This window comes from Capra hircus, chromosome 7, assembly GCF_001704415.2.
Source record: "Capra hircus breed San Clemente chromosome 7, ASM170441v1, whole genome shotgun sequence".
In the NCBI taxonomy this organism is placed as follows: Eukaryota; Metazoa; Chordata; class Mammalia; order Artiodactyla; family Bovidae; genus Capra; species Capra hircus.
The window spans coordinates 69183962-69198780 of NC_030814.1; the positions used below are offsets into that span (position 1 = coordinate 69183962).

General features: G+C 37.9%; 1 protein-coding gene across 1 annotated transcript; it reads right to left on the minus strand.

The window, feature by feature from the left end:
- On the minus strand, positions 434–13814 carry TRIM58 (tripartite motif containing 58). The gene is made up of 6 exons (XM_005682840.2): positions 13392–13814; positions 8483–8578; positions 6418–6648; positions 4295–4317; positions 4098–4198; positions 434–1034 (listed from the first exon to the last, which is right to left on the minus strand). The coding sequence occupies exons 1-6, from the start codon at positions 13812–13814 to the stop codon at positions 445–447; spliced, it is 1464 nt and encodes a 487-aa protein (XP_005682897.2). The 3' UTR covers positions 434–444.

Here is a 14819-nt window from a genome sequence, read left to right on the forward strand (position 1 = left end):
AGGGATCTGACGTTAGGACAATATTGGACTGTTTTGAACCAATTTAAGAATCGCTATTTCTAATTCTTAATATGCGGAAGACTTGAAGAGATATTAAAAGGAATGAGACATTAAAATAAATGTATAGATATCTTTGTTTAATACAAGGTCCATTCGTTTGAAGAAAACCTCATCAAAAAAGTATGTGGAGCCATTTGGGAAAACAGTGATAAGACTGCTCCATTTCTAAAATTATTACACAATCCTTATCCAAACACATATAACGTATACTTTCCCTTTTGTTCCTATGGGAAAATTTCCATAGTGACAAGGAGTAAACAGCTGACCTAAATAGGGACATCTGTTGAGCCTTCACATATGTATATACGATATGCTCCATTCTACTGCAGAAGACTTTGCTAGGTTTGGAGTGTATCTCAGCAAGTGTATCTCAGCAACACAATCTTAGGAAGAATCATCTCTGATATTAGAGGCAGAGTCAAAATGACCCCTGGATGCCCAATTTTCTAACTCCACTTCTGTCATAGGTGGTAAGATAAGAGGCATTGTGTCACAGATGAAAAAATAAGGTCGAAGAAATCCAGAGAACAGGTGGTTGAACGTGTAGATAAAAGACCCACTTGTGATGTTGTAAAAGGAGATTTCCCCTGCTTCATAGTCCAAGAAAATCCCAATGCAGCGAGGCCGTTCCAGGTGGAGGAGAGGAACTGATGGAGAGGCAAGGACCATGTACTCACTTCCCTTCAGCAGCCACATGGCCCAGACCCCATTCTCAGGAGATGGTGTGATTTCCCCCTTTCTTGACACTGTGTCTTGACAGACACCTAAGCCCCATTCTGCTCTTTCTCCCACCATGACTTCCCAGTAATGCCTCCCTGATGAGAAGTTCTGCAAACCCAGGATACAGGGCCATGTGTCAAATCGCTCAGGGTTGTTGGGGACATCCCTCCACAGTTCTCCATCCTGCACACTGCGCAGGTCAGCAGTCAAGAGGAGGCTAGGATGTGCGGTGGCAGGATCCAATTTTATGTCAACTGTAGAAACAATTTTGTGAAACATGTAAAAGAACAGAAAAGACTGGTGAAAACTTAAGAACCCATGATATTGATGACTGTCATACCATTTTTACTCTCCCTCTAATAACTCATGGAGATAAAAAATGAGTATTTCATCTTGCAGATGCTTTATTGAGTTTGAGTATATTCCTCTGTTATGTCTACATAATCCAGGACTAATTACTGCCCCAATTAAACCGTAACCATTGATGATAAGACAAACCAAGTTCATAACCACTTAGATTCCTTTTATCTCTATCCAGAGCACTTGGGTACTCTTTGGAATATCTGCATTTAAAATAAAATTCATAACTCCCTTGGGATTTTTTTTTCTTACCAAAGCCTATAGAAAAATTACGTTGGTCTAAAACACACCACTTTCAAAGCTATATTACTATGGTAGGAAGAATTCTAAGAGGAACTTCATGACCTTCAAACCCAGGTGGTTTTCTCATGATTCTGTTATGTGACAAGTGGGAGATTATATGAGTGGGTTCTAATATAACCACCCTTTAAAATCAGATATAGTTCTTTGTTTATTGGTATGGTGGTAGAAGGAAAAATCAGGGATATTTGCATTTGATATATCATTGCTGCCTTTGAAGATGGAGTGGGCCACAGTGGAGGAGAAAGGTAAAGAACTTCCAACTGATAATCAACAAGGAGATGGGGATGTCAGTCCTCCAACTGCAAGGAATTGCTTTATATCATCAAACTGAATAAGATTGCAAGTGGACCTTTCCCTAGACCCCTGAGAGATGTCCAGTCTGATCAACACCTTGATTTTAATCTTATAAAACCTTAAACAGAGAAACCAGCTGATCCCTCATGATTATCAGATCTGAAGAATGGAAGTAAATGGATGTGATTTTAAGTAGCTAAGTGTGTGGTAATTTGCTATGCAGCAAAGAAAATTACTGAAAACTACTATTAATAACTATACTGTGAAGTCTCAGTATATTGATATGACATTTTATTTGTACATATAATTTAAAAATACATCTACTAATGAAATGACCTCAGTGAAGCAAGGAGGATGTAAAATTTTCATGTTTTTTTTTTTCTTGGTCAATACTCAAAACTAGTAAATTTGATTTCATTAATTTAAAAGCAAAAACAAATTTCATAATTAATCATGTTTTAATTTTTAATATAACAAATATTAATATGATGATTCCCATTATTATTTGTCTCAAAACACTTCTAGTTATCTTTTATTTCTACTCAAACCTAAGTGGGTACATCATCTATGCTATAGCATAGAACCAGCCACAAGATTGATATTATCTTTCTCACATTATAGATAATCAGGATGAGCTCAAGTGACATATCAATATAGCAAGATCTTGCCTATTTCTCTGTACCTCCAGTACGACTTCCCTAGTCCAGTAGAAACTAGCCTCTAATTGAGTTATTACAAAGGCTCCTAACGGCTTTTCCACATCAAGCCTTGCCCCTCTGTAAATTATTCTCAATAAACCACGCAATGATCTTCATGAAACATTAGTCCAATCATGCTATTCCTCCATTTATAACTGATGCCCTATTTCACTTCTGCTTATAGAGGCCTTCTTGTTGGGTCCTAAGCTACCTGGACTTTGCTTGACCTCTACAGTTCTCCTGTCACTCACTCCACAATAGCCAAACAGACCTCCTCATAGCTCCCGGAATGCATCTTCCATATTTTAAGCTCAGGTCTTAGAACTCATTTCTGTTTCCTGAAGTGCTTTCTTCTAGATCAGATATTTGCTGTGTTTTCCCCTGTGAATGAAGTCTTCCTTGATCATCAAAAATTCCAGATTAGATGTGCTAACTCAAGAACTTCTGGCCACACTTATTTATTTATTTTTTCAATATATTTCATCTTCTAACATTTCATGTACTTTCCATAATTTAAGCAAAAATTTACAACATGAAGCTCCATATCTGTAACATCTTTGATGTTATTGTTCAGTTTTATATTCTAACGCTTAGAAGAGTAACTGGCATAAAATACACAATATTTGTGGAATTTCTCACAGGCTCTCTGCCTGTGAGATCATGGATTAATCATTGAACAGGATTGATAAGATGGGTTTTCTTATCATGAGACAAAGCTGCTGCTGCTGCTAAGTCGCGTCAGTCATGTCTGACTCTGTGCGACCCCATAGACGGCAGTTTCCTTCTAAGTAATAAACCCACTATTAAGTCATAGTCTATTTTCATTATTTGGCATTAATTGAATATAAAAAATTAAAAACATTGAATCTATATTGTTTTAAAAAACAAAATACTAAGATACAACAATTACAGTTATTCCCTCTTAAATATAATTAACTGAATGTTTTTGGCTTTATTGACTATCTAATTTAAGAAATTTATAAAACTGCCAGATAACAAAATAATCCAAACTTTATATTATCTGATACACTGCAATGCTTTCATATATTGAAGATTTTTTTTCTCTGTTTTCAAATAGGTTTCATTTTGTCTTCCAAACTATACAACTTTTTAGCATTTTATAAAAAAGGAAATAGACATAGATTGGAACTAATATTGCTTATGTCACAGATAATATCATTTTTTAACCCACTATTCTAACCAAATGTAGCTTATATGGGTGTCAGTTACTCTGATATTCTTCAGGACTATTCACAAATATCCCAATACTCTTAAAAAAAAAAATCTGAGCCTAGTGCTCTCTCCCTTCCCCCCTGTAGTTTGACATGACTATGTGACTCACTTTCATCAATAATATCTTCAGGAAAGCTATATGTGTCCCTTAGGGTGATGCATGATTCACCATGACTTTGCTCAGTTCTGTGCCTATCAGCAACAGGAAGGAGGTGGGGCTCTGTCTGCATGGAGTGAGATTATGTGAAATTAAAGCCTCCACAATCCAGTAATTAACCAATAACATGATCTCAAAATAAAACTTTGCTGATTTTAGCCACTAAACTTTGGGTTGTGCTTGTTACTGTAGCCTGACTGGTACAGTAACAAATTGCAACAACAGCCAAATTCCAGAAGCCATAGTTCCTCAAGGTCTAAAATGCAGCCTACCTTGGAACTTCCTCAACATTTCCCTCATGCCAGGGATGCGACACATTGTCTTCAGCTCCATAGCGATGGACTCGGGTTCCAGGCGTGTGACATTCTTACTTCTGAGAAGAGCACAAAACCTGCAGTTCTCATTAGAGTTATCCACCAACCTCCCCAGCCTCTCCCAAACCATTCTCTGATTCGGAAAGTAAACATACCGGCTCAAGGCTCCTCCCACACCCTGAAAATGAAAGAGACACAAGCAGGTGTGAGTTAGACCTCTGAACCGCTTTTGACAGACTGGGTACACACCAAGATCATCTCTTTAAGAATTATTGAAAATCATTATTTATTGATGTAAAACTATAAGAGATATGACTCCTTCTAAAAAATCTAAAACAGACTGTTATTGAGTTTTCTCATGAATTTAAAATAATATAATCAGTTTGCCTCTATTAAAACAAAATCAGACCACACAAACTTTAGGTTAATACCTATTGGTTTAGCTATTTTCTGGAATTGATAATTCTGATAATTGAATGTTTTTATGGGGAGTTATTTTCTGTGAACAGAATTAAGGTAAAAATAGATTCTAAATATCTGAAGAATTTATTTGAGAAATAGTGAAAGTTATGGACATAAAATGATAATCTCAGTGTTCTTGTAAGAAAATCCTAACTTCCTTATTCTCTGAACCAACATACTTTGTCTAGGTTATCTAAGTAGAAAAAAACAGAAGTCATTAAAATTCAGCAAGTCTATGTCAAAGTAGATTATTAAACAAATCACCTGCACTTTATTTCCCCTCTCCCTCTAAAAAATGACCACCAGTCAGATTAATTTTAACAGGGCATAAAAACAGGGAAATGATTAGCTTTATATTTCATCACAACAACAGGTCTTATTTTGGTCCATTAAGGTTGAAATGTTGTTTACTGGTACCGAGGAAGAAAGGGAGAAATGAGTATAAAAATCAAAGCAAATTATTTGAGGAACAGTCTCCCTAAGGACTTCCCTGGTGGTTCAGACGGTAAAGCGTCCGCCTACAGTGCAGGAGACCTGGGTTCAATCCCTGGGTCAGGAAGATCCTCTGGAGAAGGAAATGGTGACCCACTCCAGTACTCTTGCTTGGAAAATCCCATGGACAGAGGAGTATAGTAGGCTACAGTCCATAGGGTTGCAAAGGGCCAGACACAAATGAGCAACTTCACTTCAAACTTCAAGATTTGTGTTATAAGACATTTTAACATTTATTCAGTGCTAATAAATGATAATTTCAAATATGCAGTATTTTAAGATACAGTAAGATGTGGCAATGAATATTGTTGAAAATGCCAAAGTTCTTGTGTTTATTTATTGTTTAAAATTTTGAAAATTTATTCCTTTGGGACAGTTTGCTTAGTAGGAAGTAGGCATAGTAATAATAATACAAATAATAATAACAACAATGTTTTACTGATGCATAAATATATTGAAGAAAATGGGACATATTTAATACAAAAGCTTTGCAAATGCTTTTATTTAATGACCTCCCCCCCTACTCTGTGACCAGCGCTATTTAATCACAGAACTTGTATGAAGATAGAAATTACTTATTTCAGACATTCCTAAATGAGTCATTGGGATTGAAACACAATGAAACGTGCCCAGAAATTTTCTATTGCAAGTGAGTTCTAGCTTGAGAAAAAGCATCCATCAACAATGATGACTTTCTCAATTCACTTGGGATTTAATGCCTTTAAGGAGGATTATTATTTATTTGTCTGTCTGCTCTATAATCTCAAGCATATTGTGGGCAAGCTGTAGTGAGCCAAATTAATCCCTCCCCACAATGCCTGGAATGGGCATGCACTATGGGCTAGAACATTAATATTTGCCTTGAAAATCAGCATGCCAATTTCAAAGTGGGAAATTGTAGATATTACTCATACATTTGACTACTGACATTAAAATGGGTTAACAAGACTTTTTGGATTAGCCATGACTGAAATACAGCAATATCATTGTTGACCCACTATGAGGTTTTTATAAAATGCTTTCCAGGCAACATAGTATAGATAGTCTGTTTTTATTTAATTATATGTAAATCATTAAATTAATTTTAGTTTTGAAAATATTTAAGGTTTTGTCTTTAGTATGAACTATTATGTATGATTCTCTAGGCTCCCTTCAGATTCTGATGTTAAGATTGAGGATTTTTAATAACATGCTTTCCAAGGAAATTCTAGGGTGATCCTGTCCTAAAGAGCAAAACTGCTTAAGGAGTTATCGCTGAAAGCTGCCATCTGTCCCCTTGGTCTCAGGTGTGCCCATCCGTCTTCTCCCAGGCACCCAGCCTCACCTCCAGCAAACCTAGGGCTGGTCGCTGGCACCTCTCCTCCAACTCCTCTGCCAGTTCCTTCAGAGCCCTGCTCTGCTGAACCAGCCGGTTCTTGCTTTCCCGCAGCTTCTGCAGCGTGGCTCGCTCCTCCTCCTCCAGTCTTCTAAGCTGCAGTTGCTCCTCCAGGGCCAGGAAGCCACGATACTTTTCAAACTCCGACCTGAAGCGTTGCCTCTGCATTTCCACTTTTTCCTGGAGTGACAGTACAACAAATCATCAGCAGTTGGGGCAGAGTATTTGGCCTCTACCTTCATGTAAGGACGGGGGGCGTGGTGGGGGCGGGGGCGGGGGTGGGGACGGGGGTGGGGGGGCCTTCCCTGGCGGCTCAGATGGTAAAGCATCTGCCTGCAGTGCAAGAGACCCAGGTTCAATCCCTGGGTCGGGGAGATGCCCTGGAGAGTGGCATGGCAACCCACTCCAGTATTCTTGCCTGGAAAATTCCTTGGACAGAGGAGCCTGGTGGGCTACAGTCCATAGGGCTGCAAAGGGTGAGATATGACTGAGGCGACTTAACAAACACACACACATGGGGAATGACATAGTGAAAGGGGGTTTAGTTGCAATTCATTGTTCTCTCACATCACCCTTTTAAATACTATAATTACACCTATAAATATAGAAGGACTAAGGGTTTCTACAGAATTTAGAATTTAGTTTATTAAAACCATGCTTGTATTTTGGCTCACATGGATACATTCTTAAAGGTAAAAATTATGCAAGTTGACTTGACTTAGAACAAGATTCTTGGAAACATCTCTACTTTAAGAATAATCAGTGGAGGGTTCAAGACATGCATGAAACCAGATCTCAGATATAGAGTTCCTGATTTCATAAATTTGTGGTCAGGTCAGGATTAAAAACAATTGACTTGGATTACTAACTTAAAAATTATTAGTAAATGTCACTATTGATTAACTTTACATATGATATACATACCTATGGGAAAAATTAAGACATCACAGAGAAAAATATAGCAAAAACCCTCATGAAAATATATGCCAGAGGATAAATACAAGTCAAAATTTTCAAGAAAAGAAAGAAAGAATTACAAAATTATAGAGAATAATCAGAGAAAAAGGGTTCCTTGGAGAAAGACAGAGAAGTATTTGGAAATAGAGTCTATATATATTGTAATACATAATATAAAAATATAAACACCTATGTCATTTCTATATACAGTTTCTCAGTATTGATCCTGTTGATATTTGACCAGGTGATTTTTTGTTGTGATTTTTTTTTGGGGGGTGGAGGTGGGGACTGTCCTTTGTATTATAGGATATTTAGCAGCATTTCTTGCCTTTACATATGAGATGCTAGTAAGGCATCCCAGTTGTGACAACCAAAAATATCTACTGATATTGCAAAATATCTCTTGGAAGGCAACATTGGTCCAGGTTCAGAATCACTCTGTGTATGTGTGTGTGTCTGTTTGTGTGTGTATGTATAAATAGGTAAAGGAAAAAAGAGCTGATGATGGCAGAAATATATCAACATATTGACTGAAAAAAGATATACATTTATATCAATATATTGACTGAAAAAAGAAAATTCAGATTATTTTTATATGTAAGATGATTATGAGCCTGTATTTCATATATATATATACACATATGTATATGTGTATATATATATATATACATATGCTGTGAAATAGTAAAAAGTTCATTCATCCAACAAATACACATTTTTTAAACTAGTAGTGAGAGTACAACTCTGTTCTACGTGATGCAGTGAGTGAAGCCTCAGTGAGTAAGATCAAGTGAGTTGGTAAGATCAAGATGAGTAAAGTCTTTTTTTATAATTTAGATTGGGGATAGTATTACAGAGATTAGAAAGAACACAATTGTGCAAATATAATCTGAGGGGATGAGATGGTCCAGGGTGATGCTGAGATCGGTTTTTCTTGAGTATCCAGGAAAATGGAACAAAAGTGCCAGAATAGGGAAGATGGTGGAAGAATGACTTAATGGTCTAAATAAGGATCCTTCAGATAGGTTAGCCACCTGAAGCCCCAATATTCTCTTACCTTCCAAATAACAGTTTTCTTCCCCACATTGGCCTCCTGAGTTGAGGCTTCCTCCAGCTCTTTCCTCACAAGCTCCTGTGCCACCTGGAGCTTTATCTGTTTGGGAAGATATGCCGCAGCCATTAAGGATACTCTCATTCAGTACTTAAATTGACCAAGCGCAGGAAGAAATACAAAGATCAGCTGTAACAGGCAGTAGAAAGCATACAAAAATGTTCGACCTCATTAATATTAATGACTGTTAAACATAGATATGTTTTAAATGTTAATGCCAGGTATAATAAAAGATGTATCTAAAAAGTATGTTCATTGCATTATAAATAGCAAAACAGTAAGTAATCAAAATAGGACAGTGAGGAAAAAATTATTCACTGCATAGAATTAAAACAAGGTGCTGCAGAATTTTAATGGCAAGAAATACAATTATTAAGAAAATTAAAATAAGCATATTTTATGTAACCTGACACCAATTTTTAAAAATAAAAGTTCTTGTAATAAATATATAAAAATTAGGCAGAGACCAATGAAAATATACTCAATAAACAAAATCTCATCTCCTATGCTTGGCTGAAAAGGTGATGCTATTTCTTTTATCTATATATTTCAACTTCTTAAATTTATTCTTTACTTTATAACCAGAAGTGTATTTCTTATTTAACAGAAGAAATCTTGTAAGTTAGTATTTATTATATGAAAAAGAAATATAGAAAGTCATAAATCTCACAAGGGATAGAAAAATAATTTAAGGAAAACTAAATCTCTTTTCAGCCCTAGGACTCCTGCTAGAGGTAAGTACATATATGTTATTTACAGAGAACATACACAAAGATAGACACATATACACATTTTAAAAGTCTTCCCAAAGTCATTCAATAAGTCAGAAAAAATAAAAACAAACAAAAAATTAAATTCTTTCCACAGTCATTCAACAAGTCCCACACACCAGTCTTTTTTTTTCCTCTCTCTCTTTTTTTAATGATAACATCCTAAGGCAGAACACATAAAATAGCAGTAGACACCAACGAGGCATTTGATAAGATGAAGAAAATGGCAATTGTTTTTAGAATCTGGAAGGACTAGAACACTCCGACACTTAACAGACAAAAATCATTGTAAGCAAAAGCAAAGAGGTTGAAAGTTGTGTCACATTTGGGGACAACAGTGATTAGGCTAGTTTTGCTGAATCTAAAAATTAATGGTTAAGACAAGAGTTATAGTGCATTGTAGGCAGACACTTTACCATCTGAGCCACCAGGGAAGCCCGTAAGAGCACTTAAACGGTCCTAAAACTGATTGATAGGCTAAGGAGTTTGAAAGATATTTATTTGGTACTTAGTTGAAGGACTGCTGAAATAGAGAAAACTTCCTTAGAATATGACATTATCCATGCACTGTATGGTACCCTCTGGATTAAAGAAAAAAGGCAGGAATATACTCTAGAAGTCTAGTTAAGAAATAGTTAGCACCTGAATTTTGCAGAAGACAACCTAAGATATATTTCTAGGTAGGTCCAGAGGGTACTTGAAGGGAAAAAAAAAATCACAACCTTGATTTAAAACAAAGTTAAAATAATAATAATAATTACATTATTAATTATTCTAAGTTAAAATGTATGATATAAATACACAAAATTATTATAGGCTCTATATTATTAATCATTTATTAAATTATTATTATTTTATAAAGTTAATATCTTCATTTTATTTTCATTGTGATAGTACTTCAGGTAAGGTCAGTAGATTAAAGATGACTTTAACTCTCTTTGTGCGAGCAGCTGTTCCAGATATTGGGAATTTAAATATGTTCTGAATATGTCCAAAAACTTTTGATGAGCACCAGTAGGAAGAATCTTCTTCACAGAGTTTCATGGATGCCACTTTTGTGAGCCAGACACTCCAATATTAGTCACCTCTTCACTGAGGATACTCATATCATAAGTCCAGAAATATGTATTGAATAGAGAGGAATCTGTCAGCTTAACCACTGGATTCCTACTGCAGAGTAACCTGTATTGGCAACTTTAAAGGGGATCAGAACCTTGTGCCCATCCAGACACCATTCATAGCAAACATTCAAACATTAAGGTGGTTTTATGCACCCTTATATTTATTGCTGCAGTATTTAGAGTAGCCAAGACATGGACTTCACTGGTGTCTCAGACAGTAAAGGGTCTGCCTACGATGCAAGAGACCTGGGTTCAATCCCTGGGTCGGGAAGATCTCCTGGAGAAGAAAATGGCAACCCACTCGCGTATTCTTGCCTGGAAAAGCCCATGGACAGAGGAGCCTGGTAGGCTATAGTCCATAGGATTGCAAAGAGTCAGACACGACTAAGCGACTTCACTTTCACTTTCTTTCAAGACATGGACACAGCCTAAATGGCCATTGACAGATGAAAGGATAAAATTGTGGCATATATATATATATATATACGTGTGTATATATATATATATATGTATATATATGTATGTATATGTATATATATGTGTGTGTGTATATATGTGTATATATATACATATATATGTGTGTGTGTATATATATGTATATATATGTGTGTGTATGTGTATATATATATATATTTGAATATTTTTGTTGGTGATGTTGTTGAGACTCTTTTGTGACCCAGTGGAGTGTAGAGTTCCAGGCTCCTCTGTCTGGGAAATTACCCAGGCAAGAATACTGGAGTGGGTTGCCATTTCCTTCTCCAGGGTATCTTTCCAACCCAGGGATGAAGCCTGCTTCTCATGCATTGGAAGGTGGGTTCTTTACCACTGAGCCACCAGGGGAGCCCCCTATGGAAAATTACTCTGGCTTAAAAAGAATGAAACAAAGTCATTTACAGCAACATGGATGGACCTAAAGATTATCATACTAAGTAAACTAAGTCATACTGAGAAAATAAATGTCATATAACATCACTTATATAACATCACCAGCTTATATAACATATAACATCACCAGCTTCCCTGGTGGTCAGCAGTAAAGAATTTGCCTGCCATGTAGGAGACGTAAGAAAGACAAGTTTAATCCCTGGGTTAGGAAAATCCCCTGGAGGAGGGCATGGCAACCCATGGCAATCCAGTATTCTTGCCTAGAGAGTCCAATCGACAGAAAAGCCTGGCCGACTACAGTCCATAGGGGCACAAAGAGTAAGACATGACTGAATCAACTTAGCATACACATACCCACATACATTGCTTACATGTGTAATCTAAAAAAAAAAAATGATACAAATGAAAGTATTTATAAACACGTGTACACCCATGGAGGATTCATGTTGATGTATGGCAAAACCAATACAATATTGTAAAGTAATTAGCCTCCAATTAAAATAAATAAATTTATATTAAAAAAAGAAAAAAAACAGAAATAGACTCACAGACTTCAAACACAAAATTATCAAAAGGAAAAGGTGAGGGGGAGGAATAAATTAAGTTTAGGATTATCATATATACACTATTGAAAAGCAGGGACACTACTTTGCCAACAAAGGTCCATCTAGTTAAGGCTATGGTTTTCCCAGTGGTCATGTATGGATGCGAGATTTGGACTGTGAAGAAAGCTGAACGCAGAAGAATTGATGCTTTTGAACTGTGGTGTTGGAGAAGACTCTTGAGAGTCCCTTGGATGGCAAGGAGATCCAACCAGTCCATTCTAAAGGAAATCAGCCCTGGGATTTCTTTGGAAGGAATGATGCTAAAGCTGAAACTCCAGTACTATGGCCACTTCATGCGAAGAGTTGACTCATTGGAAAAGACTTTGATGCTGGCAGGGAATGGGGCCAGGAGGAAAAGGGGACAACAGAGGATGAGATGGCTGGATGGCATCATCGACTCGATGGACATGAGTTTGAGTGAACTCTGGGAGTTGGTGATGGACAGGGAGGCCTGGCGTGCTGAGATTTATGGGGTCACAAGGAGTCGGACACGACTGAACGACTGAACTGATATATACACTACTATATATATACATATAAAATAGATTATCAACTATATATAAAACATTATCAACAAGGACCTATTGTATAGCACTGAAAACTCAATATTTTGAAGTAACCTATATGGGAAAAGATTTTTAAAAAGAATGGATACATGTATGTGTATAACTGAATCACTTTGCTGTATACCTGAAATGAACACAACACTGTAAATTAACTATATTCCAATGTAAAATAAAAATGAAAAAAATTAAGATTGTTTTGATGACAATATTAATTAACATGGGCTTCCCAAGTGACCCAGTGGTACAGAAACCTCCTGCTAAGCACAAGACTTGGGTTTGATCCCTGGTTTGAGAAGATCCCCTGGTGAAGGAAATGGTAACCTACTCCAGTATTCTTGCCTGGGAAGTCCCATGGACAGAGAAGCCTGGCCAGCTACAGTTCATGGGGTTGCAAAGAGCTGGACACAACCTAGTGACTAAACAACAGTAGCATTAATTAATATAAATATTATGCAAAAGCAAAATATACAAATGATAGTTATTAGGAAGTGTTTCCGATAACAGTTGTGCACTTGTAACTAAGAGGCAATTGGACAACATAGCCTCCTACACCAGGGAGCTCTAGTTGTGAAACTCAGATTACCTATATCAGGAAAATTAAGACCAGCATGAAATGAAATGACCAGAGAGAGTTTCATGGCAGAGAAGAGCAGTCTAAATAACAGTATGTTTGAGCTCCTGATTAGGAGTCCCAAACGATGGGATTTCCATGGAGCCAAAGGTGTACAGATCCCAAGGTGAATGTGAGCCAGGAGGGTGCTTGCTCATTCAGATCAGGGGGTATCTTTTGGCTCTGTCTGTGGCAAGGGATTTTTAACACTTCTGACCCAGCCAGTGTCTTCCATTACAGACCGGCATTTCCAGATCAGGAGCCACAGCCCTCCACATTACATGGTAACACCTCTCACCTGGTAGCACCTGGCGGCCTCCTGCAGCAATGTTGTGTGGTGGCTCCTGTGCTCTGGAGTGGTGTCACAGACCCAGCACAGCACTTCCTGGTCCTCCTCGCAGAAACGGGTCAGCTCCTCGCCATGCCTCACACACAAGCGTGCCCCCGAAGGCTCCACGCCCAGCCCCAGCTGCCGCACGCTGTCCACCAGGCTGGCCAGCTGCCTGTTGGGCCGGAAGCTTTCCAGCCTGAAGGGACCCCGACACTGCGGACAGGCATAGAGGCCGCCCTGTGCGCTGTCGGACTTCTCGCAGAACTCGGAGATGCATCTGAGGCAGAAACTGTGGCCACAGTCCACACTGACGGGATTCTGCAGGAAATCCAGGCACACTGGGCACCGGGCCTCCTCGCAGAGCCGCTCCCCAGGGGACCCCGAGGCCATGGCCGGCTGGGCCTCGCCTGGCCCCGCCGATAGTAGAGCTGTCTTCCCCAGCTGCCGGCACTATCTCTCCTGGTGTTCTGACACAGAAGGGAGGAACCCCACAGCCTCATGAGAAGCAGACACAAGATGGGCTTTATCCACTGGCTAGCGTCCAAATGAGCCACGCCCAGCGAAAACTTGCAACTCAGACACAGTCAACCACAAGGATAAAATTAACATTCTAGCAATCCTAGCTTCCTAGGAAACATCATTTCTAACAGAATCCCTCGCAGTGTAGCTTATTGGAGCCTGTACATCTTTTCACTGTCAGTAAATTTCAAGAATCGCTAAGCTCCTTCCTTCAATTATTTTCTAAAGCGCCCCATGACCTTATTATCTTTTTATGACATATTGATTTTTTAAAGTTTTTTTGTCAAAATTTATTTTTTCTACTTCCTGTTAATTAGCTCTTAATAAAGAAATATGTTGGTAAGTTAATAAGGAGATGCCCCCCCCAAAAAATGTGTGTATAATAATGATAAGTCTATAGCCCAACAATTCAAAGCATTTAAATAAAATCTGGTCAACTTCAGTGAGTCCCATAATGATTGCACATGTGTTATGATTGTTGTAAAGCACATTTTAGAAGTGGCAAAGCTGTAGGCTAAGGCATTGGTTAGGAAAAATAATCTAATTTCAGCCTATCAGTGCTGCAGCACTTGTGAAATGAGGGAGGCTGAGAAACACATAGAAGAAAGACGATCTGACAGAAAGTGTGTGATCCCTACTTGGGATGAATATGGTGAGGTCATTAGGTCATCAGGAAAGTAGACAAATGTGGGAAACATCTGTCATCTACACAAAATGTAATTTTTGTTTTGTTGAGTTTGAAGGGATGATGGACATGCCTATAGCAAATCATTCAATTTATTCTTCAGCACAAGCTGCCAGAATCTCAGACACAAGAGTAAGCAAAAAACAAATGGCCCAACTCTCAAGGGAGTCTTAAAATCTGTCAGTAGAACT

Coding starts and splice junctions, on each gene's coding strand:
- TRIM58 (XM_005682840.2), bottom strand. CDS start 13,814: ATGGCCTCGGGGTCCCCTGGGGAGCGGCTCTGCGAGGAGGCCCGGTGC. Junction 4,199..4,294: donor GTGGGAGGAGCCTTGAGCCG/GTATGTTTACTT, acceptor TGCTCTTCTCAG/AAGTAAGAATGTCACACGCC. Junction 1,035..4,097: donor AATGTTGAGGAAGTTCCAAG/GTAGGCTGCATT, acceptor TTGTTTCTACAG/TTGACATAAAATTGGATCCT.